The sequence below is a fragment of the Carassius gibelio genome, chromosome A18, assembly GCF_023724105.1.
Source record: "Carassius gibelio isolate Cgi1373 ecotype wild population from Czech Republic chromosome A18, carGib1.2-hapl.c, whole genome shotgun sequence".
Taxonomy (NCBI): Eukaryota; Metazoa; Chordata; class Actinopteri; order Cypriniformes; family Cyprinidae; genus Carassius; species Carassius gibelio.
The window spans coordinates 17,876,429-17,903,938 of NC_068388.1; the positions used below are offsets into that span (position 1 = coordinate 17,876,429).

The 27,510-nt window shown below is 38.7% G+C and overlaps 1 protein-coding gene across 1 annotated transcript in view; it reads right to left on the reverse strand.

The window, feature by feature from the left end:
* Positions 1 to 24,787: 24,787 nt before the first annotated feature.
* Positions 24,788 to 27,510, reverse strand: part of LOC127933944 (synaptotagmin-9) — a 44,064-nt gene continuing 41,341 nt past the window's right edge. Inside the window, exon 7 of the mRNA XM_052531082.1 lies at positions 24,788 to 25,448. Within this exon, the coding sequence (XP_052387042.1) occupies positions 25,380 to 25,448 (69 nt within the window). The 3' untranslated portion in view covers positions 24,788 to 25,379. The remainder of the gene's footprint in view (positions 25,449 to 27,510) is intronic.

Sequence of the window (27,510 nt, forward strand, 5' to 3'; positions counted from 1 at the left end):
TCATAAAATTCATAGTCAGATAATAAAAATACTGTAATAAATACAGTAGTTCACCATGTATTTGTTCATGTTTTATAAAGGGGTAAGTCTGAATCACACCATAAAATAATTCTAGCAATTTACACAGGGCTAGTAGTATATACAGCTGTATATACAGATACACACCCAGGTATCGGATCAGTACTTGGTATCGGACGATACCCTGAGCCCAGGTATCGGAATCGGTATCGGGAAGAGAAAAAGGGTATATGAACATCTCTACTTCACAGTGCATTTCCCAAATAACATTTCATTTATTGCGTATTTTGGCTTCTGTGATTATTTTGCATTTTGCTGTTGGCTGGATTTGGCTGGACACAGTCTTTTGTGCTTAAGTGTTTTCTTTTTTATTATGACTGCATGTTTTTTTGCTCTCGTTATGGAGTTTAGTCTAGAGGACTTTGTGGCTCACCCAAATTTAGAAGAATTTGAACAATGCACTGAAAATAAAATGATCTCCATTGCTGCTCATTTTAAAGTTCCTATTTCAAAACAAGATAAAAACAAGATATTAAGCATCAATTTCACACTGCCTTAGCTGAAAGAAAGTTTCTCCCTCCTATCAGCACTGTCCCTTCACATGCTGTTACGCACACCGATCCTGAGCTGCATAAACTGTTGTAAACTGAGTTATAGGTGGAAATCTGACATTTAGATCTTAAGGAAAAAGAGCTCCAGCATGAGTTTGAGCTGCTCAAATTTGAAATGGAGGAGACAGGAAGACGTGAATCAATCCGAGCTAGACAGTTGAGCAGGGATTCTGCTATGGACATACATTTTGATGTTAATAAATGCATTCGTTTAATCCCGCCTTTTTCAGACAGAGATGTTGACAAATATTTTGTACTGTTTGAGCAAATAGCAATGAGCTTAAAGGGGCCTACAATGGTTTGGCCTCTCCTTCTGCAGTGTATTTATGGGTAAAACCCAGGAAGCATATGCTTCTCTTTTGCCTGAGGCAAGTTTAGATTATGACCAGGGGAAGTTTGCAGTTTTAAGGTCTTATGAGTTGGTTCCTGAGGCTTATAGGCAGAAGTTTCAACATTATAAGAAAGCCGAGGGCCAAAGTTATGCTGAATTTGGTCGTGAGAAAATCATATTGTTTGTTCGTTGGTGTTCTGCACAAAAGGTGCAAAGAACTTTAAGCAGCTTTGCGATTTAATTATCATGGAGGAATTAAAAAATTGTCTACCAGACTAAATTGCAACATACTTAAATGAACAAAAAGTCACTAATATGTCTGCTGCTGCTATATTAGCTGCTGAATATGTTATGATACACAAATCGAGCTTTTCCTTTGTTGCAGCAAGGTCCTGTTACACACCCTCAATTTAGTGAGCATGTCAGTCCTAAAGACAGTGCAACTAAGGCAAGGCCTGCGTGTGCTTACTGTAAAAAGCATGGCCATCTAAAAAACAGCTGTTTTCTGTTGAATAAAAAGAAGCCTAAAGCAGTTGTTAGTCAAAAAATCTACATTACCACAGGCCCCTCAATCTGAACATACCTGAGAGCTGCATAAAGGTCCCAGTAACAATTTTGTGTGATTACTGCTGCTTCTAGATCCTGAAATGGAGTCCAAGTTATCACCCGAGATTAGCCACATCATGTGTCTTCCTCCTACAACCTCTAATACCATGGTGTCATGCAAGAGCCAAAGGAGCAATTGGATAGCTTTGGTGGCGCACAGATGTCTCGGAAACATTTGATTTTAGAACAGAAGCATGGTCCGTCTCTCTCCTCTTTATTTGAATTAGTTGTTTATGAGGATGAGTTTGCAGATATGGCTTCTGGCTATTTTTTAAAAATGATGTCCTGCTGCGTAAGTGGACACCATCTTATGCTTCCACACAGGACAACTGGAGAGTTGTCACACAGGTTGTTGTTCCAAACCCTTTTCGAAACGAAATACTCAGTCTGGCACAATCCTTTATCTGGACATCTAGATATTACCAAAACCTACAGGCGTATCTTGCGGCAATTTTTACTTGTCAAACCTTTGGAAAGTCCCACCATACCCTTTATACCATATTCCAGCTGTTGATTCACCATTGATCACGTTAATGTTGATTGTGTTGGTCCGTTCCCCCTTACTAAATCTGGTAACCAGTTCTTATTGACCATTAAGTGTGCTTCAACACGCTTTCCTGAAGCTATACCTATATGAAAAATCACTGCACCTGCAGTTTTAAAGGGACTCGTTAAGTTTTTCTCATTGTTTGGACTCCCTAAGGTTATTCAGAAAGACCATTGGACAAACTTTTTCTCATGTGTTTGCACAGGTGGTCGATTAGCCGAACATCACCCATTGTTTTTCAAGCACTTCCAATCCGGAAAGTCAGGGTACACTTGAAAGGTTTCATCAAACTCTTAAATCTATGCTTCGTGCCTATTGCCTTCAAAATGAAAAATAATGGGATGATGGTGTACATCTTCTGCTATTGTGGCTCAGGAAGCTGTGCAGTAATTAACTGGTTTTAGTCCAGCAGATTTAGTGTTTGCTCATAATGTACATCGTCCTGTAAGACTGCTTCGGGAGAATTGGTTGAATGAGTCTCAACTGAAAAATCTGCTTGATTATGTCAGCTCCTTTCGTTTAAAGTTAAATCGTGCTTGTGAATTGGCTACACAACACTTGTCTGCTGCTCAGTCTAAGATGGAAGGCTGGTTTGATAAAAAGACAGTGGTCAGACAGTTTAAGCCTGCGAATAAAGTTTTGGTGTATTTGGCCATTACTGGGTCCAGCCTTCAGGCACGTTACAGCGGCCCTTATGTCATAGAAAAGAGAGTTTTAAACCTTATTATGTTAATAACTGCTGGCACTTGCTTGGAAAGAACAGAAAATATCTGAACCTCGTGTTCATTTGTGCCCTCAGTCATGTGGCTCGAACATGATCACATACACACAGGTCGTCTTCTATAGTACCACACCAGTGGTGTAGTCAGGGCCATACGCAAGTATACCCACTTGTCTGTATACCTCACAAGTCTGTAATTTACTATCATGAATCGTTTCCCTTTAATGGTGTACCAAACAGTTGTGAAACTAGTGATTCTTTTTGTAATTGGTGCATTATCAGTTCTGTCATTTCACATTTCCCCGCCCATCATCTACTGAGTGCGCGTGTCCACTGCAGTGAGAGAACTCCGCTCAAATGCCATCGGGAGCACCGGGACATTTCTGGACCAGTTGAGTTGAGAGCTGATCGCCGAAAGCAAGGGAAACCTCCCCCATATTAGGCACTGTTTCTAATTACACCAAACTGGCAAAAAAGTGTGAAGTAGCGCTACACACTGCATCCGCCAGCTGCATGCAAGAGCAGAGTCTCCAGCACAGCACTGTGTTTGCGTTACAATGTAAAGTGATAATCCGCTTCATCCATTCAGATGTGACACATAATTATTGATCCTGTCGTGTCGTGGGATGCATGAGAACATTAAGGTTCTGTAGTGATGCTGGCAGAAAACACCCACAATGTTAACTGCATGAAGAGGTAAACTAGAAAACGCCAACAAGGCATGTCAATTCAGCAAGGGGAACTAGCCGCAGCCTAAGACCTTCTGTAATGCAGGTTTAAAATGAATTGTATTCTGATATAAAAAAAAAATTAAAAAAAATAATAATAATAATAATAATAATAATAATTAAAAATAATAATAATAATAATAATTCTGTACTTTGATGGAGATATACACGATTTCTCACCAGGTTTCGTTAAACAATGATGAGGGGGCGGCTTATGAACGCAGATAGTGCTTGCAACAAGTTATCGCACAACATTTACAATGGGTTTATGAATCTGTATAATTCATACAATGACCAAAAGTGTTTTCATTGAGCTATTCACTATCATAGTCTTGCTTATAATCTGAAAAGTAGTAAATTTTGCTCACTATTACATCAGTTTCTGCTCTGGTCATGGGATTCCAGATTCCATTCTAATGTGTGATATTGTATAATTGGAATTTTATCTTATTCGTCCACTATTTCCCAGTCTCTACTGAAATGTCAGTGTCTACTAATCACTGAATCCACAGTGTTGCGGACATCACGTTCCCATTCTGATGACTACGACTATTGATGTGGTTACATAGATACAAGTAATCGGTTTAACACGTTTACATAGCAGAATTTTAATTTAGTTTGGTTATAGAAGGTATCCCACCCCTTTCAACAGATTACCATTTCGGTTTTGGCAATTTTATTTTGACTGAGGTGTTTATATGGAGCATTTTCATTAAGACTGGATGTCATCTTAAGTTTCCAAAGGGTGTATGCTTCCCCTGCTGGACTACCACCCTCCATTATGCAACTTACAGCATCAATGCATATTACATGCTCCTCGTGCCTTTTGCTTAAAGGGGGGCTAAAATGGTGTTTCATGGATTCAGAGTTGTTCAGCGTTAAAGAGATGAATTTTTGTGCTAAACATGGCCAATTTGGATGAATAGAGTTTTCTGTGCCAAAAATCTCACTTCTGGGTCGTACAAGTTTCGGTAGTTTTTTGATCATGGATCTAATGACGTAGATGATGGTGGAACTCCTTATGAGCATTTATCTCGGGAATGCACGCCTGCGCACATGTTGACCAGAGGAGAGCGAGACCTCACCATTAACGCAATTCATCAGGAATTTGTTGGCAGCGCTGCATAGGATTTGTTCGAGAATGTCTCCAGATAAATGTGTTTTGGATGTGAGGGAAAGTTTACCATGTTCAGCTTCTCAAATAACCTAGCATTACATGAACCGTAGATGCAGTTTGCTTTTCTGGGCAGCAATGGAGTTTAGCAAATGTGTTTGTGTTCTTGTCATCTCAGTGACAAATGTTTTATAAACAAGACCAGATTGATGCTGGATTTGCACATCGTTTGCTATAAAAACATGGTAAAAGACCCCATTCAGGTAAGTACAACTGCATCAGATTGAATATATGTAAATTAAAACAACACGAAACATTAGTATCATAGCTCCGCCCACAGCATGCCTACAGGAGCTTTGTATTCCAGAGAGAATTGGAAGCTGTATTTTTCTCTTGCAGGTATGACAAGGCTGGAGACCTTTGGAGATGGGGATTCTGTGGGTACTCGGGATTGGCATGAGATTTAAGCATTTTAAGAAACATGCTTGTTGCACATCCTCAATTGCTTAACTTGGGGTGATGCTTCCCCCTTTGTGATTTTTTTAGCATGGTAGATACATTAAAGCTGGGGTAGGTAACTTTTGACGCTCTAGCGATTAATAAACAGAACTGCTTGCGTCTTGCGGAAGAACATCGTAGCCGGAACTACTTCTCTCTGTTTATGTCTATGAAGAATCACAAAGGTACTGGGATACTCCGCCGCGGTACTCCCGGAGCAATCTAAAATAGTCCGAATATAAACTCTTATTATAGGTAGGGATGGGTATCGTTAAGGTTTTAACGGTATTACTACTCTTACCGATACTACTTAACGGTCCAGTACTTTAACGGTATTCTTATCGGTACTTTGTGTTGTGTGTGTGTGTTTTTTTAAGAACAAGTTGAGAACAGAATTAACATTTCTTTTTATGTAAAATTAATAAAACAATTATTTGTAGCGCAAGAAACAGCCATGTTTGAAAAAATAGCTATTATACAAAAAAAAAAAAAAAAAAAACAATGATTGTAAAACATTTGAAATAAACTATATATTTATAAACAGAACTTCTACGAAAGGTTAGCAAACGAGGGAGATTTTACATTTATTTTAAATGACGTGAACAACGTTGTTTCAACATGATTTTAGCATACATAACGTACCTGACGTAGATTGGGCAACAACCAGAGACGATCTAGCTAGGCAGTCGAAAACTCTGTATTTCTCTGTCTGCATATAATACACTTTTGAAAGATGCTTTGACATATTGCTTGTGTTTTTCCGCCTTTAAATGCAAAAATTTTGTTGCATTTATGACAACGAGCGTTGTCTGCATCAACTCTAGTGAAGTATAACCACACTTTGGAACGTTTTGCTCTCTCCGCCTTCGTCACTCTTTGAGTTTTCGTACTGTTATGCGTGTACCGCGCTCGTTCTTTTTCTGTGTGTGTGTGTGTGTGTGTGTGTGACTGACAGACAGACAGCCTCTGCAGCAGCATGAGAGATCTCGCAGATCTCACAGACAAACGTCTTAATAATATCGCAAATTAGAAATGTTTTGTAAGATAAAATGTTCACGATAACATTATTAAAGGCCGTGTTGCAAGGTTAATTTTTTTTTTTTTTTTTTTTTTTTACATTTAAACTGTTATCCATTGTATTTTATGTTGTTGGGTATCACAAAACGGAATATAATACGAAAAAGTAGGTACTATCTTACAGCGGTCTGCTTTCCCCCACAATGCATTGCATCACATCACGTTGGGGAGAGAATTTACCAAACCCGTCTTGAGAGCATTGAGAGTGACTAGAGAGACGAGAGTATTCAGGTAGCGCAGAACGCAGATTATAGATAAATAGATAAATACATGTATATAGATAGATAAACAGACAGATAGATAGAGAGATAGCGACCCAAACGCACTCACTTCCCTACAGCACAAGCTTTCTAACGCAGTTTACATGGGACGCCACCCACACAAGCTCCTGTTAAACACAGCGACAGACACACGGCTACGTTTGCAACAACATTTTCACCGGAGGACGAGATAAATGCTTAGAAATGTCCATATAGCTTTGATGCCTTTTATTTCTAGATGACAAATACAAAGTTTACCAGTTCTACGACACTATGACAAAGGTTACCGGTACTTCTCTGAACTAAAATCATGATCATTGCCACTAGATATAAAGAAAATAATGATTTTTTTTCACTCGGTGCTATTCAATGACAGTAAAAAATAAATTATATATATATAATGTGTGTGTGTGTGTGTGTGTGTGTGTGTGTCGTTATTATGCACTGCTGCTTGTAGACTAGCTCCAGTGCTCATTGCTGCGATGCTAAATGATAGCAACTCACCAGAACACTTCACCAACTCTACACTCATTCTCCTCGGACCATGCATTATAGGCTTTGACGGACATCAGTTCTTGGCAATTCCTCATTTGCCCTCTCACGGCTGGCTCGATCGAAATTTCACGTTCCAGGCAGGTTTTTGAGCTCGTAATCACTATTTCATATCACTACTGACGACTTTGTACCGTTCCAGGCAAGTTACGCCAAACTTTCTGAGCGCAAGGAATTGTAACTAGATTATTTATTTTATTGCAACGTTGTATTGACCTAAAATCGTTTTTTCAACGTGTACTACTTACATAAACACTGCATCAGCAGGCATTATTATTCGTAGGGGCTGTCATCCTTGTTTCGCCTGCTGTGTGACCTCGGAACTCGGAGTGCATCGATCTAGTATGAGACACGAGTTCACAGGTGGGAAGTCACGGATTTGATTGCTGTTCCAGTGCACTTTCACGGGTTTAAGGTTGGAAAAACAAGGGTTACGGGTTGCCTGGAATGCTGCATCATACTAGACTGAGGGTACCTTTCCTCGACTTCTCCCCAACATGACGTCATCACCGAGTTGCGTAAAAAAATCTTTATAACAAAAACTAAAAAAATAGGTATTTGAGCCCATTTTTGAGACATTTTAAAAATGATATACATATCGAGTGATTTATGTAACCATTAATCGAAAGTGGTGTTCAACCTGCAACATGGCCTTTAAGCAAATCTCTTCGCCATCGTCACTCTTTGTTATTAAGCGGGAGTTTTCGTACTGTTGTGCGCGTCCTGTGCACGCCGCGCTTGTTGTGGTGTGTGTGTGTTTGTGTGTGTGTGTGTGTGACTGACAGCGTCCGCGGCGCGCATGAGAGTTCACGCAGATCTCACAGACAAACGTCTTAATATGATTGCACATTAGAAATATTTGGTTAGATAAAATGTGCACGATAACATTATTAAGCAAAGATACAAAGTACATACATTTTTTCCGTCCAGTACCAAAAGCAGAACCGATACCGTCAGATCTTACTGATACTACGGTCTTTCATAATTTAGCACCGGGGCCATTTTAATACCGGGTCTCGGTACCCATCCCTAATTATAGGTGCACCCCTTGTGATTCAGGACAAGCTAAAAACACGGTTTGGAAAATGAATTCATGGTGTACTCGCTTATTATATAAATTTTTCTACATTTTGAACACAAACAAAGTTACGGACCGCATCTCCTATTGGTTGTTTCTTACCGGGAGTGGATGACTTTCTGCAAATGGCAATAGGACCACTGGGAGGAGCCAGAGGAGCTTGATTTGTTTTCCCAGATTATCTGTCTCATATTCTGCTGTCAGGACATAATGACAGGTTTAACAAAGATGTAAAAATTATATTTTTACAAAAGTTACCTACTGCAGCTTTAAATTGGATAATATACAACTGCCATCGTATTAGACTGCTGCTGCTGCTAGGGGTGTATGCTTCTCTCTTTACAATCACAGTTGATTTAAGCATTTTAAGAAAATGCTTTTTGCACATCCTCTATTGCTTAACCTTTTTTTCAGCATGTTAGACACTTAAAATTGGATAAAATACAAACTGTTGTCGTATTCTGCTGCTGCTAGGGGTGTATGATTTCTCCTTAATGTGATTGTTCAGCATGTTAGACACTTAAATTGTATGATATACAAACTGCCATTGCATTAGGCTGCTGCTGCTGCTAGGGGTGTATGCTCCCCCCATACAGTTCATTCAAATATTTTGCATAAGCAGCTAAAGCAACATGCTTGTTGTATGCTTTCTTTCCGAGTTGGGTGATGCTTCCCCCATAAATATAGTATCAAGCAACATTTATCATTGCTGGCCATTTCAAGTTGCATCAGTTGTGTTGGGGAGTTTTGGCATATGGTTGTTTTGGAGGTTTGTCTTGTTGCCTTCCCCGCTCTGTCCAAGCATGGCTGCATGGACAGGCATGTGGAGTGTTGACCAGAACATAACCATACTGCCAACACTAACTGTATGCAATTATAATTGTCATAAATATACTTGACGGAATTGGTCCTGATTGAAATCAATCATTGCGTAAGTTCAGTCAGGCCACGTTAGCACGCTTGCATCAGCTGACAGTCAGTTGTTCCTGACATGTACCAATCCAGTCTTGACACCTATCACTTGCGGTCTATTTAAATTCCCAGTGTCAATGCAAAAATATTCAGTGTTTCTGTGCAATGTTAACTCATAAAAAGGTACCATGTGATGAACACTTCACATACTTGCTACTTGTACTAACTTTAATTTTGTGTTATGGATGTGACTTTACGGATGTTACATTAAAAGAATATTTTAAACACATGTGATTTAACTCCGGTTCCTTCTAATGGTGGCATGGCAGTGATAAAAACATTACTCCTCCTTGTTTCAGTGAAATGTAACATGGAGATATTTATGATTATATAAATAAATTGGATTGGGATCGACATCTCAAATAATAATGAAAATCATCTTCCGTTATCATCTCTGCTGTAATGTTCCATGGCCTCCCTTACGAAAGGAAAATATATTTACCAATATATTTCTTAAAATATATTGTGATATATTGTAATATATTATTTCCCTTGTAATATAACATTTTATATATTTGAATACATTTAATAATATATTGATGATACATATATTATATAATATACTGCAAAATATACAAATGCCGCTTTCAATATATTGCAATATATTGGAAAAAATAAATATATATAAGAATATATGCCTAATATTACATAATATTACATGATATTTTCCAATATACTGCAATATATTTTTGTTTCGTAAGGGCTTCCTGTGTGTTTATTTAGTATGCACTTCCTAGTAGAGAGGCCTCCTGAAAGTGCACTAGGAACCTGATTGGTTTAGGCTCGAAACAGGCGCACTCTAATTCACTCGCACTACCTGTCATTCAAACTCAGGTTTTGACAGCTTGAAGAATATTTTACACAACAGATTAAAAATGGCAAGATGACACTAAAAAAGGCACACAATCAGGGAAAATAAGTTGAATAGAAATCTAGTTATATGTCTCATATCATGTAGCCTGACCTGATAGTTCAGCAGCTGAGATAGACAAGTTAGTTACTCTTTCCTCACGTCAGATAAGATGGGTCTTAGTGACATGTATATTGTTATTGCCAACTGATCTGTGGAACGATTCTACTATTTTCCAAATACATAACGATTCTCTTGAAACAATTCTGAGATTAGCTTTAACCAGCTGGCACTGTGTTCTTTGGAAGTGGCTGTACTCTGCCTGTTTCATGATGCTTACACACACACACACACACAAACAAACACACAGAGACACCACTTAAACCTAAAATAATCATTTATAAAGTTCAAAAAGGTTGAAGCAAATTACAAGAATGTTCACAGTGGGCTGTGTTTACGTTAATCTCATGTCATAAAAGCATGTGTTTACATTAACCTCATGTCATAACAGCATAAAGGACGGGGTACAAGTTAGTGATGGGAAGTTCGGATCATTTAACCAACTCTGACTTTTGAGTCTCATTCAGCAAAATGAACAAATCTTTTTTCGAGTCATTTCATTCATTTCGTTCATTTTAGCAAAATGTTATATGTTACGTGTTACTTCCCCAACACATCTAGTACTTACGCAAATGTTAATCACACTAGAAAACAATACAAAACTAAAATGCTAAAAGATACAGAAAAGATTAATTCATTCTTTACTTGGGTCTTCAGTCTGTGATTAGCTCACCTCACCTCTTGTCTGACAAGACTTCGGGTTCACGTGACAGACCCATACGCTAAACCAATGCAGTCTGAGCTGGAAAGAGAATTGATTACCGTATTTTACGGACTATAAGTCACACTTTTTTTCATAGTTTGGCTGGTCCTGCGACTTATAGTAAGGTGTGACTTATTTATCAAAATTAATTTGACATGAACCAAGAGAAATGAACTAAGAGAGTGAACCAAGAGAAAACATTACCGTCTACAGCCACGAGAGGGCGCTCTATGCTGCCAGAGATGCTGTTTAGTGCTCCTGTAGTCTACACTGAGCAGCATAGGGCGCCCTCTGGCGGCTGTAGATGGTAATGTTTTCTCTTGGTTCTTGGTTGTAAATAAATGTGACTTATATTCCAGTGCGACTTATATATGTTTTTTTTACACATCATGACGTATTTTTGGACTGATGCGACTTATACTCGGGTGTGACTTATAGTCCGAAAAATACAGTAGTTCATCTTTCGGGTCGAGTTGTTCCTTAATCATGTGAGAGATCCATACGCTAAAGCAATGCAGTCTGAGCCGAAAAGAGAATTGATTAATTCATCTTTCGGGTCTTCGGGTTGAGTCGTTCCTTAATCATGTGACAGACCCATGCACTAAAACCAATGTAGTATGAGCCGGAAAGAGAATTTCTTAGTTCATCTTTCGCATGGGGCTGTCACGTGATAAAGGGTTTAGTCAAAAACCAGATAGACCCGAACTATGAACTAATCAGTTCTCTTTCCGGCTCAGACTGCATTGGTTTAGCACAGGTTTAAAGTATTGGGTTGTCACGTGATTAAGGAACGAGACAAAAACCCGATAGACCCGATTGATGAACTAATCAATTCTATTTCCGGCTCAAAACTGCATTGACTGACACAGGTGAATTACTACTAGCAGAACAGACACTATAGAATATTGTGCATGCGCGACTGAACGAATCACCCCCTGAGATGACATGTTCTTCTGGACTCCCATTAAAGATTTGTTCAAAATTTATTAATCGTTCAAGAACGACACGTCACTAGTGCAAGTACAGTTAACCACTTACTTGACTCAGCTCGTCTTCGTGAGTATTTGAGTGTGTGAATAAAAACTAGCCTAGTTAATGTGCGATCCAATCTAATAAATGTGATTTTAATTCTAGGTGTGCTCTCAAACCCTGGGGCTAAAACCAAAGTGCCCTAACTGAGTTAGTAACTGAATTACTCTACACTAAAAGTAACTCGTTACCAGGGAAAGTAACTATTTGCGTTACTGTAAAAAAAAAAAAAAAAGTTGCTATATGTCAAAAAATTTGTATTTTTGAGTAGTTTTAACAAGTAAGTTGAAATGAGTAGAACAGACAGGTGTTCGTACATAACTTTCGACATTTATTGCACGTCAACAACCAGCAAGAGTTTTATCCTGCACTTCAAGTATTATCTTTGTAAGAAAAGTGTCTTTGGCCACTAGCTTTGTAGATGAGTGTGTCATTGTGAGATGCTTCATTAAATTAGAGTTGCTTGCAGCAGATGTCGACAAAATCTTCGCTCCTGGACATAATGTACACATTATATGCATGTTCTTGCCTGGCTTTGAACACAATGAATTTGAAGTAGTGCTCTCCACCTTGAAAATGCCAACTTTTCATCGGATTGTTCCTGACTTGCCATCTCTGCTGATGCGAATCGCTGTTTAGCTGTTGTGTGTGTGTGGCGCCGCTGGCGCATGTGCTGGCATGTGTGTAAAAACAGTGGCTCTGATTGGCTACCATGAAACACATGACTCTGCCTTAACCAATCATAATCGCTTATCTTGTTATTAACCCACCTCCTCACTGTGTGAGCCAGGGGTGCGTTCGGTTTATACAGTTTATTCAATCAATGCATAGTAACGCACCGCATTTAACATCCAGTAATGTTATCGTCGTTGTAACGACAGGAAAAGTAATTAATTAGATTACCCCGTTACTGAAAAAATAACGTTGTTACCTAACGCCGGTCATAACATATTAACCCCTTACTAGTAACCCCCCTTTTTTGGCATGGAGACCGAAATTACATACCCAAAATAAAAAGGTTTCTGCTCATGATTCTTTTTGACTAGATACATAATCAACCTTTGTTCACAAAGCTGACACTTTAAAGTTTACTGTTCAGGAATCAGAATCACTCAGACTGTTATGATAATAGAGATATATAAGCTCAAACATAAAAACAAAAATAAAAATATTAAAAACATATGTTTTAAATGTATTTAAAAAAATGTTGATGTAGGAAATGAGTTTGAAAACACAGTGTAGCTAAGGCCACAAGTCTTCCAAGACTTCATAAAAAATTTCAGAATCGAATCTGTAAAACTGTGAATTTTATGAAATATTTTCTAAGGCCATGTCATGTGTGTTTTTAGAGAAGGCTAATCAGATTGATTTATGGCCCTTGTCATCTCTGTAAGATCTCACATGTAAACACTGCTGTGCTCTTTGTGTATGTTTCACTGTTGAAAACTGCCCGAATCATGATTGTATTGTTCTCACCAAACGGTTCTTTCACACCTCCGCCAAGTATGACACATTATCCGCATTATTCTTTTATCATTATTCTTTTGTTTTTATTCCACCTTTATTAGCCTTGATTGTGGTTTTTCAGGCTTTACAAAGCAACAAAGCAGCGATCTCACTTCAGTCTCTCTTTGCATTTAGCCCTTATTTATCAAAAGTCTTACTATAAAAATACAACAAAACATTTTCTTACGACCTTACGTGAATTATTGAGACAAAAATGCATTATGAAGAAGAAAAGCACCTGCTATTAGTAGCATTGGTGCTAACTTTAGCATCAAGCTACATCTGACAATTTATGAAATTATTAGTACACTTTTACTCAAAACTCACTTTAAACCCCGATCGAGTGTTTATAATAACTTCCTTTAGCGATCAGGGGTGGAATTTGGTCGTTTACTGTTGTAAAAATATGTTATTTGTAGCCTTTTTCACCGCTGCACAAGTTAGCATTTCCGATGTACATTTTCGATTTTTTTTATAAAAACGCCCCAGATCTCAAGAAATTCTCATACCAAGCTTTACTATCGTAATCGCGGGTTTATTATTCGGATATTTTGTGTGTACAGAGGTGTTTCAGTGTTGTTTTGGCCAGATAACTACCAGGAAGTGTGCAGGAAGCATGTGACACGATGGGGCGGTGTCCAGATATGAAACTCTAAGATTGGCGTTTGAAAGACCCAATCAGAGTCTGAGTCACACACCGCACGAGCTGTGACTACTGCACGCACACACAGATCACTGGGAGAGGCTGTTTATCATCTGATCGCGTAAATCCGTGGAAAATGAATAGAAATGACGATTCTGTCTGAAGAAATATGAAGTAAACATCAGTAAATATATCCATATATCTCCGCAGATATGCATCTTTGGTCTGTAAATCCTTATTGACGCTGTTCAGTGAGTCTATGTGAACACAAATAAACCGCTCTTGACGTGACTGAAAATGAGTGAGTTGTGAATTTCTATTCAAAATGTGGCATAATACGGATTTATTATTTTGCACTCCTGACATAAATCACTAAATATCTGTCACTGCAACAATGTTTTATCAAAATATTGGTCAAATATCGAAGCTTGAGTCTTTAAACTTTCCATTGATGCACAGTTTGTCCAGATGAAGTAAGACAGTGATGTTTAATGTGCTGTGAAAGTGAAACAATAATAAACTGGGGCCGTCAGCGATGTTTGCACGCAAAGGGGTTAACATCATTTCATATATAGAGTTATTTCCTGTTCATTTCCAATCCATTCTAGGACAGTGTGATTAATCGAAATCGTCATAAAATCACGATTTAAGCGTGCACGTTTCTGCGGCCCTGACCTCCCACAGTGGCCTATGCTGTCCGATCCAATCAGAATGCAACGTGCCTAGCGCGAGAACAGAACAGATTGGGCATATGCCTACTCCAGGTTCACACACTGTCTGTGATGTGCCTTTTTCCAGAGCCCAAGTTACGGATCAGAGCATTCACACTGCACACGGTAAAAAGCTAGAAATAAAAACGTGCTAAAAATGTATTTATTTCAATTTTTTGCCATACGTCTAGAAATTTTGTCACTGTAGTGATTATTTTGACTTATGTCTATTCTAGAGACATTACAACGTTTTGGTTTCTTTTTGGAAATATGTTTAAAATTCATCCTGAATGCATTTATGACTGTAAAGCATATATGTGTGTGTCAAAATTGTGATTAAAATCAAAATCGCAAAATTGATCATAGAAATCTATCTTTTTTTTTTGTCCATTTTGCACAGCCCTAGTTCATTCAATAAATACAGTTAACAATCTAGCTTCTGAGTAAGTTATTACCCAATAATACCGGGCTGAGTTAATTTTTTTGCAGCCGTGGGCCGTGCAAACATATGTGTTTGGTTGTGTGGGCCGCAAGCTGAAAAAGGTTGCGAACCACTGGTTTACAGAACCTTTCTGTGCTACAAAAGGGAACTCCAAGCTGTGTCCTCTGGAGGGCGCTAGGGGAATGCTGTAAACAAATGAGTGACTGCGGGCATACAAGGGCACCTGTAGAATATGTCATCCTGTTTTTTGTCTTCAAGCCTTGTGTACGGAAGCATATGCTTTTGACTCACGAGAGAGAATGATACGCTCTCTGCATTCGTGGAACTACTAGAGCAGAGGTCTCTAGTTTTTGTCAGAGTTTGCATGAGCGTGTTCGCCAAGCTTAATGCGATGCATTCACGGCGGTTTCTGTTCTTGCCTGACTCTTGAGGGAATTAAGTGTTTGAACAGAGTGTGCTTGGATCTCAGAGGAGAAATAGCCACGCTGATAGATGTGACTGCATTGAGATTGCCTGATTCTCTTTGAGAATTTAGCGGATCTTAACCACATTTCAGGGTCTCGCGGGTGCCAAGGCAGTTAATCAGGCCGATCACAGGGATTGTAGGCAGAGCATGGAAGATATCTGATGAGTAGTACTTTCTCTTCCAGAATTCCTTTTTGTTTCTATTTGTTTTACAGAATAGGAACTATGTATAATGTGAGTTAACTACATTATCAGTGAGCTCCTGACTTGGTGTAGCAAGTTTTTTGAGTTGTTAGGCTCTTGTTTGAGCCTCATCTGAGCTTCCTCATCCTTTCAGCCCAGGTACGTGTATTTAGGTTAGCATGGTTACTGCTATGCTGAGCAATCTGCTCCTTCGTATTTTTGTTTACAGTTTTTTCAGGTTGTGATGCTCTCTGTGAGCCTCCTTGATCAGCTATTTTTGAGCCTGGTAGCTCCCCTCCCTTTGAGGGTCGCTATGCTGAGATCATAGTCCCTAGTGTTCTCTTAACAGAGCTCTGTGGCTGTTAGGTTGTTAGGCTCTTGTAGGCCTCATTGATGAGTCACTCTTCGATTACTCCCCTCACATGAGGGCCTTCGCACCGATTATGACACTAAGGAGTATGGGCTGAGCGTTTTTAGGTTTCCTCTTGTTTTAGAGAGTTGTCCTGCTGAATCCTCCACTTCCTAGAGCTCCGCCAAGGTAGTAATGAGAGTGTAGGCTCTTCTATTTTGAGCCTCACTTACTGACTTTGACACTAGGTCTCCTCTCATTTTAGAGAGTTGTTAAGCTGAGGCCTCTACTCTTAAGAGCTCAAGCTAGGATTGAGCGTGTTATGTTTCCTCTCATTTAAGAGAGTCATTCTGCTCTACATAGGTCTGCTTGTACAGTACTATTGGTAGGTAGCTATCTTTTTGTGAGCCACGCCAACTGTCTTTAGTGCTGAGTGTAGTCAGGTCTCTCATTCTAGAGAGTCGTCATGCTGAGGCCTCCACTCTTAAGAGTTTCTCTAATAGGGTTGAGTGTTAGGCTTCCTCTCATTTTAGAGAATCTTCCTGCTGAGGTTTCTGCTCTTCAGAGCTCCGCTATGGGCAGTGATATGAGTTGTAGACTCTTTCTATGAGACTCGCTAACTGCCTCTGGTGCTGAGTGTAGCCAGGTCTCCTCTCGTTCTAGAGAGTTGTTATGCTGAGACCTCCACTCTTGAGAGCTCCCCTACCAGGGTTGAGTGTGGTAGGTTTCCTCTCATTTTAGAGAGTCATCCTGCTGAAGCCTACGCTCCCCAGAGCTGATGCTTAGGAAGTTAAGTATACACGCTCAGCTCTGTGTACTTTCTGAAATCCACATAACTGTAAAGTGTGCAAGCTAGGACCTTTGCACACTTTCTAAAATCCACATAAGTGGTCAGTTTGCACACAAAACTCTGCACACCTTCTGGAATCCTGTACGGTAAGTGATACGCATATTAGCTTCGTACCCTTTCTCTGAGTTGGTTAGAACCCGGTACCTTGAGCTCCACTCAACCAGTGTGTTTCTACTAACACACTTTGAAGCATTGCTCCACTCAGCTTTGAGGATTATGTTGAGTGGGGTGCTTCCTTTTGGGCACCTGTTGCTTCCTTTTTGGGCTCCTGTTGGCTTCTTGTCTGTTAGGAGAGTCATTCTGTTGAAGCCTCTGCTCTCCAGAGCTCCGCTTACACAGTACTAAGGAATGCAGGCTCCTTTTTTATGAGCCTCGCTGACTGTCTTTAGCACTGAATGTTGTCAGGCCTCCTCTTGGTTTAGAGAGTCATTATGCTGAGGCCTCCACTCTTAAGAGTTCCCCTACCAGGGTTAAGCATTGTTAGGTTTCCTCTTGTTCAAGAGATTCATCCTGCTGAAGCCTCTGCTCCCCAGAGCTCTGCTTAGGCAGTAATGTGAGCTGTATGCTCTTTCTATTTGAGCCTCAATACCTGCCTCAGGCACTGAGTGTAGCTAGGTCTCCTCTCACTTAGGTAGTCATTATGATGAGACCTCCTCTCTTAGAGTTACAGACACTGGCGGTTGAGTTAATCTATGATGACTGGGGCTTGAGCCTGCCGTAAAGCCTAGCGGTTTCATTAGCAGGGATGCTGTTCCTTAAGTCTTGACTTGGGGAAACAGTTACCTGGACACTCTTCCCTCAGCATGGTGGTGTTGGTATACCATTCCCCTAATGCCCTCCAGAGGACACAGCGTGGAGTTCCATTTTGAAAGGGAACGTCTCAGGTTATGCATGTAACCATGGTTCCCTGAGAATAGGGAATGAGATGCTGCATCTCTGTGCCATGCCTCGGTTACAGGGCTGTGTCTCTTCAGACAAAAAAGAGTTGACCTATTCTACAGGTGCCCTTTTATGCCCGCAGGCGCTCACTTGCTTACATCTTAGGCTTCAGCCTGGCAATGACAAGTTCATTGTCATTTTTTCATTCATCCTTCAGACACCAGCCACGCAGACAGCATTCCCCTAGCACCCTCCAGAGCATTTATCAGGGAACCATGGTTACATGTGTAACCTGAGACCTTTATGTGCTACAGAGCACCTTTCTGTGCTACAGAGCACCTTTTTGTGCTACAAAGAACATTTTGTGCAATGGAAAGTTTCTTTGGATATTAAAGGTTCTTTATGGAACCATGCACCATTCCAAATAACCATTTAAGAACCTTTTTTTAAGTGTAAATTGTTAAAATACATAATGTAATACAAAATAAACAGTATTATTCAGTCTGCCCTGGCTAGCTGTCCATTAATTATAATGATCATTTGTGTTCAGCCGCAAACTTGCGGTGAAAGTGGGCACGCCGGTGCAGGCGCAGATCCAGAATGATTTTTGGTTTGACTGTGAAATAATTCTTGTTAAAACTACAAAGTAATTCAGTCAAGAACTTTGAGTGATTTTCTTTCTTAGCCTACCACTTCATGGCAGGGGGCTGCTTATATTGTGCAAGTTAATGAACTACTGGAACCTTCCTAGACCTGTACACGCCTTATCGTTGCTCTGAGACAAAAAGCAGCTGTTCTTGTGTGAATAAGTAAGTGACTGAGACCTCACTGTGTTCAGTACACAGTTGGGAAAGGAAAAGAAGTGATTGGGCAGCTTACTTTCATGATATAAAATATGTCATACTCACTTAAACACTGTAGGGAACGGCAATCCAGGCACCATCCACTGGAGAGCGTGCCTTCAATGGCAATTTTTAGGAGGCTTCATAGCTATGTGTAGGAAAAAAGATTTTGAGGTAATATGGCACTTGACGCTGCATTTATAGAGGCTAAGCCTGCCAATCTGACAAGTGCTCAAACACCACTGGCTACTGCAGCACGTTAGCGCAATTCAGTGAGGCTTCAGGAAGTTTTGGAGAAAGGGATTTCACCTAGTATTCTTCGCAATGTCTAGAGACATACTTGAAAGGGAACAAAAGCTAATAATGCCTTTTTTTTGGACAAACAAATGCTTAATATGCCTGAGATATTACAGTTTTTCTCCATTGGTTTGGCTCATTTCTTGAAACAGAAATTACATTCTGAAAATTCTAAGATCATTTGGCAAAACAGTCTTACAGTTCAGCACAACACTATAGCTCACTTGCAAAATCTAATATATCTCCCAAAACTGTTCACTCATGCTTCAAAACTAAATTCCTTTCCCATGTAAAGAGTCAGTGCCACGAAAATGGCAAAGATCCTTCTCAATTGCTTTGGCTCATTTCTTGAAGCAGACCGGACATTCTCAACACTCTTGGTGCTTTTGCCAAAATAATGTGGATGGTTCGGCACAACACCATGGTTCACCTGCAAAAGCTCATATCTCTCCCAAAAAAATTCACTCATGTGTCAAAACTAAATTTCCTTGTCATTTAAACAGTCAGTGCCCCCAAAATACTTCGTCCCTTTGGCATTGTGTAAGCACTGCAAGTCAAAATGATTAGATGTTTTGTCACTATAGCAGAGGACCATTGAAATATCCCTCATGTCCACCTTTCAGTCTTAGCTCAGTCCTTTATTGACAATGGTTACTGTACAGTTTTTGTATAGCTAACAGAATACAATTTTGTATAAAACTGAAAAAAAAGAAAAAGGATTTTAGGGTAAGAGTAGCCTCTTAGGTTTAACAGCACACATTGCACTCATACTGCCAAGGAAACTGTAACCATTATCATTCACACACATAGTAACTTTCATACATCAGAGTAAAAAGAAAATGTATACAGCATAATATACTTTATAATATGAACAAAAACAAAAAAACAATGAAAATGATATGCAGCCTACAGTGCTGTAAATAATGCTTGAGTTTCACAACTAACAGTTCTTCACTGGTCGCTATCCTCACCCTCCCTCTCCTGGCCACCGTCCTCACCCTGCTGGCCATCTACACGCTGCTGTCTGTCTGGCCATATATCGTCCACATCACAGCGTATATTGTACCTTGCGATGCAACGAGGGAAGAAACGGTGCGCATGTCGCAACCATCCCCTAGACTGATCTCCTGTAATATCCTCACACGCATCATCCATTGCATGGAGCAGGGACCTCTGATCTTGAGCCCGATGCTCATACACTCTCCACCTCCAAGCGGAGAAAAACTCCTCAATAGGATTGTGGAAAGGAGAGTAAGGTGCTAGGAACACTATGACCATCCTTGGATGAGTAGTGAACCAGGCCCTGATGAGCGGGCCACGGTGGAAATTCACATTGTCCTATACAATAACGTAACATAACATATAGTGGTAGGTGAGGCCCTACAAGACCTCTCTCATTTTCAGGGATCAAATCAAAATGAAGGCGGTCCAAGAAGATGAGGAGCTTCTGTGTATTGTATGGGCCAAGACTGGGGATGTGAGCGGCCACACAATTCTCAGATATGGCAGCACACATCGTTAAATGTGTTTTTGCCCCCTCACTGGCCTGGGACATCCACCGTGGCCCGGTGGCCAATAATATTACAGCCACGTCTTCGGCACATGGCCAGGTTGAAGCCAGCTTAATCCACAAACACGAGGATGTGAGGGGTCTCATTTCCTTCCAATGCCATCATTCTCTACAATAGCGTAAAAAAAAGAAAACGAGTCATATACTACAGTTACAGACAATTACATAGGAATGTTCTATGTTCTCCACAAGTTCAATATACTACTGGCCACTACTCCAGTGGTTCCAAACCTGGGGTACATGTACTCCTATGCAGAGGTACTACGGGGGTATTTGACAGAAAGGAGAGGGGGAACATCAATGACTAATGAAATTTTACAGTAAAATCCACAGTATTAGATAGATTTACATGAGTGGCACTAATTGCAGCTAGTTCACCTTTTTTCATATTGTATGTTATATTCTTCAAAATAAGGATTATAATGATCATTGCATCGTACAGTAAGCTGCAGTTTTTAGGCAAAATGTTGAAGTCAGATAAAACAAATACTTTCAAACCTGGATTACCTGGATACACAAATCAGGTAAAGTGGGTACTGAAGCCAAAAAAGTTTGGGAACCACTGCTTAATTGTAAAAAGGTTTTAATGATGGACAACCAGTAACTGACTTACATGTACATACTGGTACCGCAGCTCTTTCACTCTATCAGAGTTCCTCTCAAATGGTACCCTGTAAATTTGCTTCATTGTCATCTGATGCTTCTTCAATATCCGGTCTATTGTGGAGATGCTTATAGAGTTGACATTTTGGAATATGGCATTGCCTTGTAGGATTGCAGTGCGGATAGGTCTCATTGTGATGGCATTATTTGCTAGCACCATGTTACAGATCTCTTGTTCTTGTTGTTCATTGAGAAGTTTCCCTCTGCCACCCGTGTAAGGTTGTCGTCTAATCCTAGACATAGAATTCAAAGGACAACACTTAATGTATACCTTGTGTATTCCTTACAGAATGAGTTACATATATGTAATTGTATTGTTGTTTTACTTACAGTTTTTCTCAATCGCTTTGGTACATTTCTTGAATCAAACTCACAATTTGCAAAACATAAAGTGCATTTCTCAAAACAACCCGTACAAATAGCAAATCACCATGAATTACCTGCAAAAGCCAGTCTCCTGCTCAAAATCCTTAGTTCATCTCTCAAAAGTAAATAGCTGTGTCAATGAACATATCAGTGCCATCAGAATGACAAGTCCTTGTGTCATAGTGTACGGATAAGACAGTCAAATTGCTTAGTCATGTTGTCAATATAACAGTTTACTCTGGAGGGATGATCTGATGTAAACTACTGTATTGAACAATATGCCATATGCTTATGTATGCCATATCCATTTCAAACGTACACATTTACACATTACTGTATGTGGGATATTGACTGAAAGAGACTGGATAGAATTCCCAGTTACACTTTTACAAAGTCTGACCAAAAAAAAAAACCTTTACAATGTCATTGTGATATAGAAAAGGAAAAACAAATATGGACACAAATATGAAAATAAGTCCATTTTCAGAATGTGTAACTCTTGTGTTGTCCTCTGTCTATACAGTATAAGCTTTTCAACTGAAGATTCATGAGATGAACCTTTGAGCTATTTCAGAGAAAGGGTTTATCATTGGTTTATCATCTACATTCTCTTCATAAGTCAAGATTCACTTGGACAATTCATGCCAAATGTACAAAAAGTCTAATAATAATGTGTAAAAATAAATATAAAAAGTGTGCTAGGCAGTTTTTGACAACTAGATTAACCATTTTGCATTTAATGACTTATATGATGAACTAAAGACTAGATGTTTTGAAGGGTAAGACTGTTGCACAGAAAACTATGCAATACGTTTTGAGCAACATGACATGAGCAACTGATAATGTAGGAAACTGCCGATAAACATGCATAATCAATTGCATGAATGTACAAAAGCAATCACAACTTGTTCAAAAGAATGAGAAACTGGTTTTATGATGTGTATAAATGACTAGATGATGTGGAGGTTGTACAAGTAGTTTTGAGAATTTCATTTCGGTTTTGAAAAATGCACCAAAGTGACTGAGAAAAACTGTAAAGTAACTTTACCACAATTCTAATGCATCACTGCACAGTGACTGGAATACTACTGTAAACTGTATCATCATCAATACTGTAGAAAATAAACTATTCCATAGTTTATGGAATAGTTCCATAGTTTATTTTCTCCAATGTTTTTCTTGTCATTTTTAGTATCATAACATCCCAGGCCTATCACACTCACACTAAATGAATAGGTAAATGTGTAAATAAATATATTTCTTGCTCTATGCACAGTGTCCTGTCCTATACAACATATAATTCCATCATTGACTGACTACATACCTGTTTTCTCTGTGAAAGGTTTGGATGATGGAGGAGACTGTAGAGCGAGGCAAATTAGGCTGCACTCGGTGACCAGCTTCCGCCATTGTGAGGCCATGGTTGATGACATGGTCTATAATTGTGGCCCGAATTTTTTCCGGGACAGCCTGGTGTCTTCGTGCTCCTCGGCCTCTTCCCCCTATTCCACCACCACGCACCCTTACTCCTCCTCGTCCTACTCCTCCACCTCCTCTTCCTCGAGCAGGCAGTTGCCCTTGTTCATTTACTTGGCCAGGTGCCTCCATGTTCAGACATTGTACTGGTCCTGCATGGTCAAGCTCTTTACATACATTTTTGGCAGCATTCACAGTCATGGACAGCACCTGTCAGGTACCTAAACATACTGTTTGATTGGTCATCTGAGACGTGTGGAACTCCTCCTTCGTTAGTCAAGTTCTAGTTTCACCTGACTGTCAATTGCTGTAATAAATTTATCAAATGTTCCAAGGGATTCATATATCGTATTCATGGTATTATGTTCTTGACTAATTTTGACAATTGAACAGACTATTGTGCATGTGATGACTTACACAATGAAATTATGCTGACTCATTTTGGAGCGAACAACCATTAGACTGAGAATCAACAATCAGTTTAGATCAACAAGATCTATTCACTTGGAAATTGTGCTAAATGTAGGCTACCTCATTTGCAAAGATGTACTGAGACATTGAGACATGTACTAAGACATTTGCAAATTGATGAAATTAATGAGAAATTCCATTCTGTTGTGAACAATTGCCAAGTGGTTTGGAGGTTTGTCCATGTTGTTTTGAGAATGTAATTTCTGTTTCAAGAAATGAGCCAAACTAATGGAGAAAAACTGTAAGTAGGGATGACCTCCAATTTTGAAAACAATTCAGCATAAGGGATAAGGTGCTGATGCATAGGTTTTTGTTCTATACTGCTTTTTTTGTGTCTGAAGGAACCAGATATATCTCATGAAAGCAAGTCCTCTGGACTCTGACAGGAACAAATGGAGTGTGATTGGCGACAAAGCAAACAGATCAGTGAATGCCTAAATAAATTTTCATGAATCAGAGCCATCTGACATGAGTTGCACCATCCCTGTGACACTTAACACAGCAATTTCAACACGTCTGTTGCTTTGTTTATAATGAGCATACTTGTTTAGAGCTGTATGAGAACAAAATAATTTCTGTCAAACTCAGAATGGGAAAATTAACTAGTCTTAGTCTCTGGAGTCATTACAGCAAAAACTTTTTTTTTTTTTTTTTTTTTTTTTTTAACAACTGTTGTTCAAAGTAAAGTCTTTTTTATCTTAATTCAAAATTCATTGTCAATGAATGTTGTAAAAATATTTACATTCATAAACTGATATAGTGTGCAATACATTATATGTGGTTTTACTAAAAAACAAACGCACACACACACACACACACACACACACACACATATATATATATATATATATATATATATATATATATATATATATATATATATATATATATATAATTATTTCCCCCCTTGTTTTTAATCTTAGAAAAAATAAATAAAGAGAAGATGTTTGCTAATTGTCTTAAATAAAATAACATATAATAAACTCAAATACATTATATAAAGTACTGGGCAAAATCTTATAGACACATACATACACAATCTTTAAAATGGTAATCTTTTGCATTAAGTCAGCCAGTGATTATATATTATATGAAAAAAAAAGATCCAAAATGCCTAAATCCATGATATGTGACATCTTATTCAAGTAAGGTAAGTGCAAGGAAGTATTAAACTAAATCTAAAGATGAGAAAATGTATCCATTACACCCCTAAAATGCAGAGTGATATCAATAATTGAGAAACGCTTCATTTAAACCAGATTGGTTTTGTAAAAAATAGATGTTTAATAACATGAGAAATAACAGTTTACTTTTGCAAAGTCTGTAAACAATTCATCACCATGACGCTTTATGACAAGATCCACAGTATTTCAAACAAGAAACAGAGAACATCTTTACCACACCGAAAAACACACTCATGCACTGTGAGAGGGTATAAATTAAAAAAGGAAAATTGACATTCTATCCTCAAGAGCACTAACACACTGACATTCCATGTAAAAACACACACTGAGAATGATTTAGAAAACATTTACTTGGAATTAAAACATTGAGAACAACACATACTCTTTCCCACTTTTCCCCACTACATTTTCTTTTCCAATTCACCATGATTAGCACAAAATAATCGTACAGTATGTGACCACTCAACATGCAGCTGAAACAATCATGTATCCCAATGCAGTGGAAGGGTTTCCAGGTGCACAGGTAGAAAAAAAAAAATGGCACACTATTCCCTTTGTTGTCAGGAACAGCCAACTGGAGCTCTCTGATTTTGGGCTTCTGGATCCCAGGACAGAAAATCTTGTGCATGTATTTTCTTCTCTTGTTGGTCTAAAGATGAGAACTCAGGCTATGGTGATGGAGGCGCCTTTAGGGAATTACAGGAACCTCCCTGGCTTCCCCCTCCAGTACTGTGATACTGCAGAGAGTGGAGGAGAACAAATCACGAGTCATATTAGCTCACTCAAAACTTGTTATGATTATGAAAACAATCCATGGCAGAAATTAACACATTTAAGAAGTAAAAAGCTGCAATATGTGACCATGTGTCATATGTGAACTGTAAGAGTGATAAATAATAATGATAATGATGATTATAATAATAATAATAATAACTATGCACCCATTTGTAAGGGAGCTTGTAAATTAATTTCTCTATCTAATGGTGTCACATCACATGCTAAAAGAACGAACTATAGGTTAAAGTATTTTATACAGTCTATGGTTAAAGCTTATGGGGCAGTCACGTGATGAAAGAACGACTCAAACCAGAAGACTTATCATATAAGAGGTAGGGTGAGCTAATCATAGACTGAAGACCCAAGTAAACAATGAATGAACCTTTTCCGTTTCTTATAGCATTATAGTTTTGTATTGTTTGTGGTGTGATAAATGTTTGCGTAAATGCTAGTAGAAGTGTTAGGGTAGTAACATGTAACATTTTAATAATATTTTGATAAAATGAATGAAATGACTCAAAAAAAAAAGATTCTGTAAATTTTGCTCATCGAGACACAAAGGTCTGACTCGGTAAAATGATGGGAACTTCCCATCACTACTATATGCAGCTTTTGTGAATATAAAGCCTACCTTCTTTGAATTGATCGGTTATCTCAAATATTTTTGGATATTGATGAGTGGTGACGAGGAAACAATTCTGAGGTCCAGACCTTGGTGACCTCATAGCTGGCTAAGGCTTTGGTCTACTAGTACAGTATGGAATTTACTCCGTCTCTTCCATTCAGCTTTTTACCTTTTGTCATTATAAAAAAATCATGTGATAGCAAACAAGCTATTACAGATATAAATCAATGGTCCTAAACCAGACCTTTTAATTTATTTATTATTTTTGTTCTAATATGTGAGATATAAAGTGGAAGTTTGTTTTGTTCGTTTTTTTGGGTGGGCGGAGAGTGTTAAAAAAAGTTAGCCTATAGGCAACAAATACACAAAAACAGGATCTCTCAGTACTCTTCACCTCAGCCTTCAAAACCATCTGCTGTGAAAGAAAATTATTTGTTCTGGCTCCCTGCAGTGCCACAAACAGAGTATGTGCACAGTGTGATTTTGACTGGAACGAGGAGTGGATTTTTTTAAAAGTCGGAGCATCATGGTTTTCTCTCGCTCCAAGAGTGCTCCACCACTGCTCCATCATGAGTACAATTCATGCCAATGACCCGTAATATAACAACATACTTATTTAGCTTGATAGAGAAGGATCACTCAAATTAGAAATAATGTGAAGGCTATGTTATGTTATTTTCCCCTCAAACTAAATTTGCACTGCAAAAATCAGTAATTATACCTTTCAATGCTGATGACCATGTCATGAAGTAGGAAAAAACTTTGCACACTAGTGTTCCAATAAGCCACTTTAAACTATCCTGTTATTTAGTTTATTATTATTATTATTATAATTTTTTATTTTTTTATTTTATTAATATACGTTATGAACAAAACTGTGCCATTTTAAACATACTGAAATACTTTAGACACTGAGCAAAGGTGGAGCGGTGTTTCTAATCAGTGGAGGAAGGAGCAGGAAATGGTGAACCCGGAGTGGAGCTAGAGCGGAGTGATTATTAAATATTCAGAGTGTGGAGGGGAAATTGTTGATGCTCCACTCCGCTTACATACTTCGGCCACAAATGATAGATTTACATATACAGTATTGTTCAAAATAATAGCAGTACAATGTGACTAACCAGAATAATCAAGGTTTTTAGTATATTTTTTATTGCTACGTGGCAAACAAGTTACCAGTAGGTTCAGTAGATTGTCAGAAAACAAACAAGACCCAGCATTCATGATATGCACGCTCTTAAGGCTGTGCAATTGGGCAATTAGTTGAAAGGGGTGTGTTCAAAAAAATAGCAGTGTCTACCTTTGACTGTACAAACTCAAAACTATTTTGTACAAACATTTTTTTTTTTCTGGGATTTAGCAATCCTGTGAATCACTAAACTAATATTTAGTTGTAT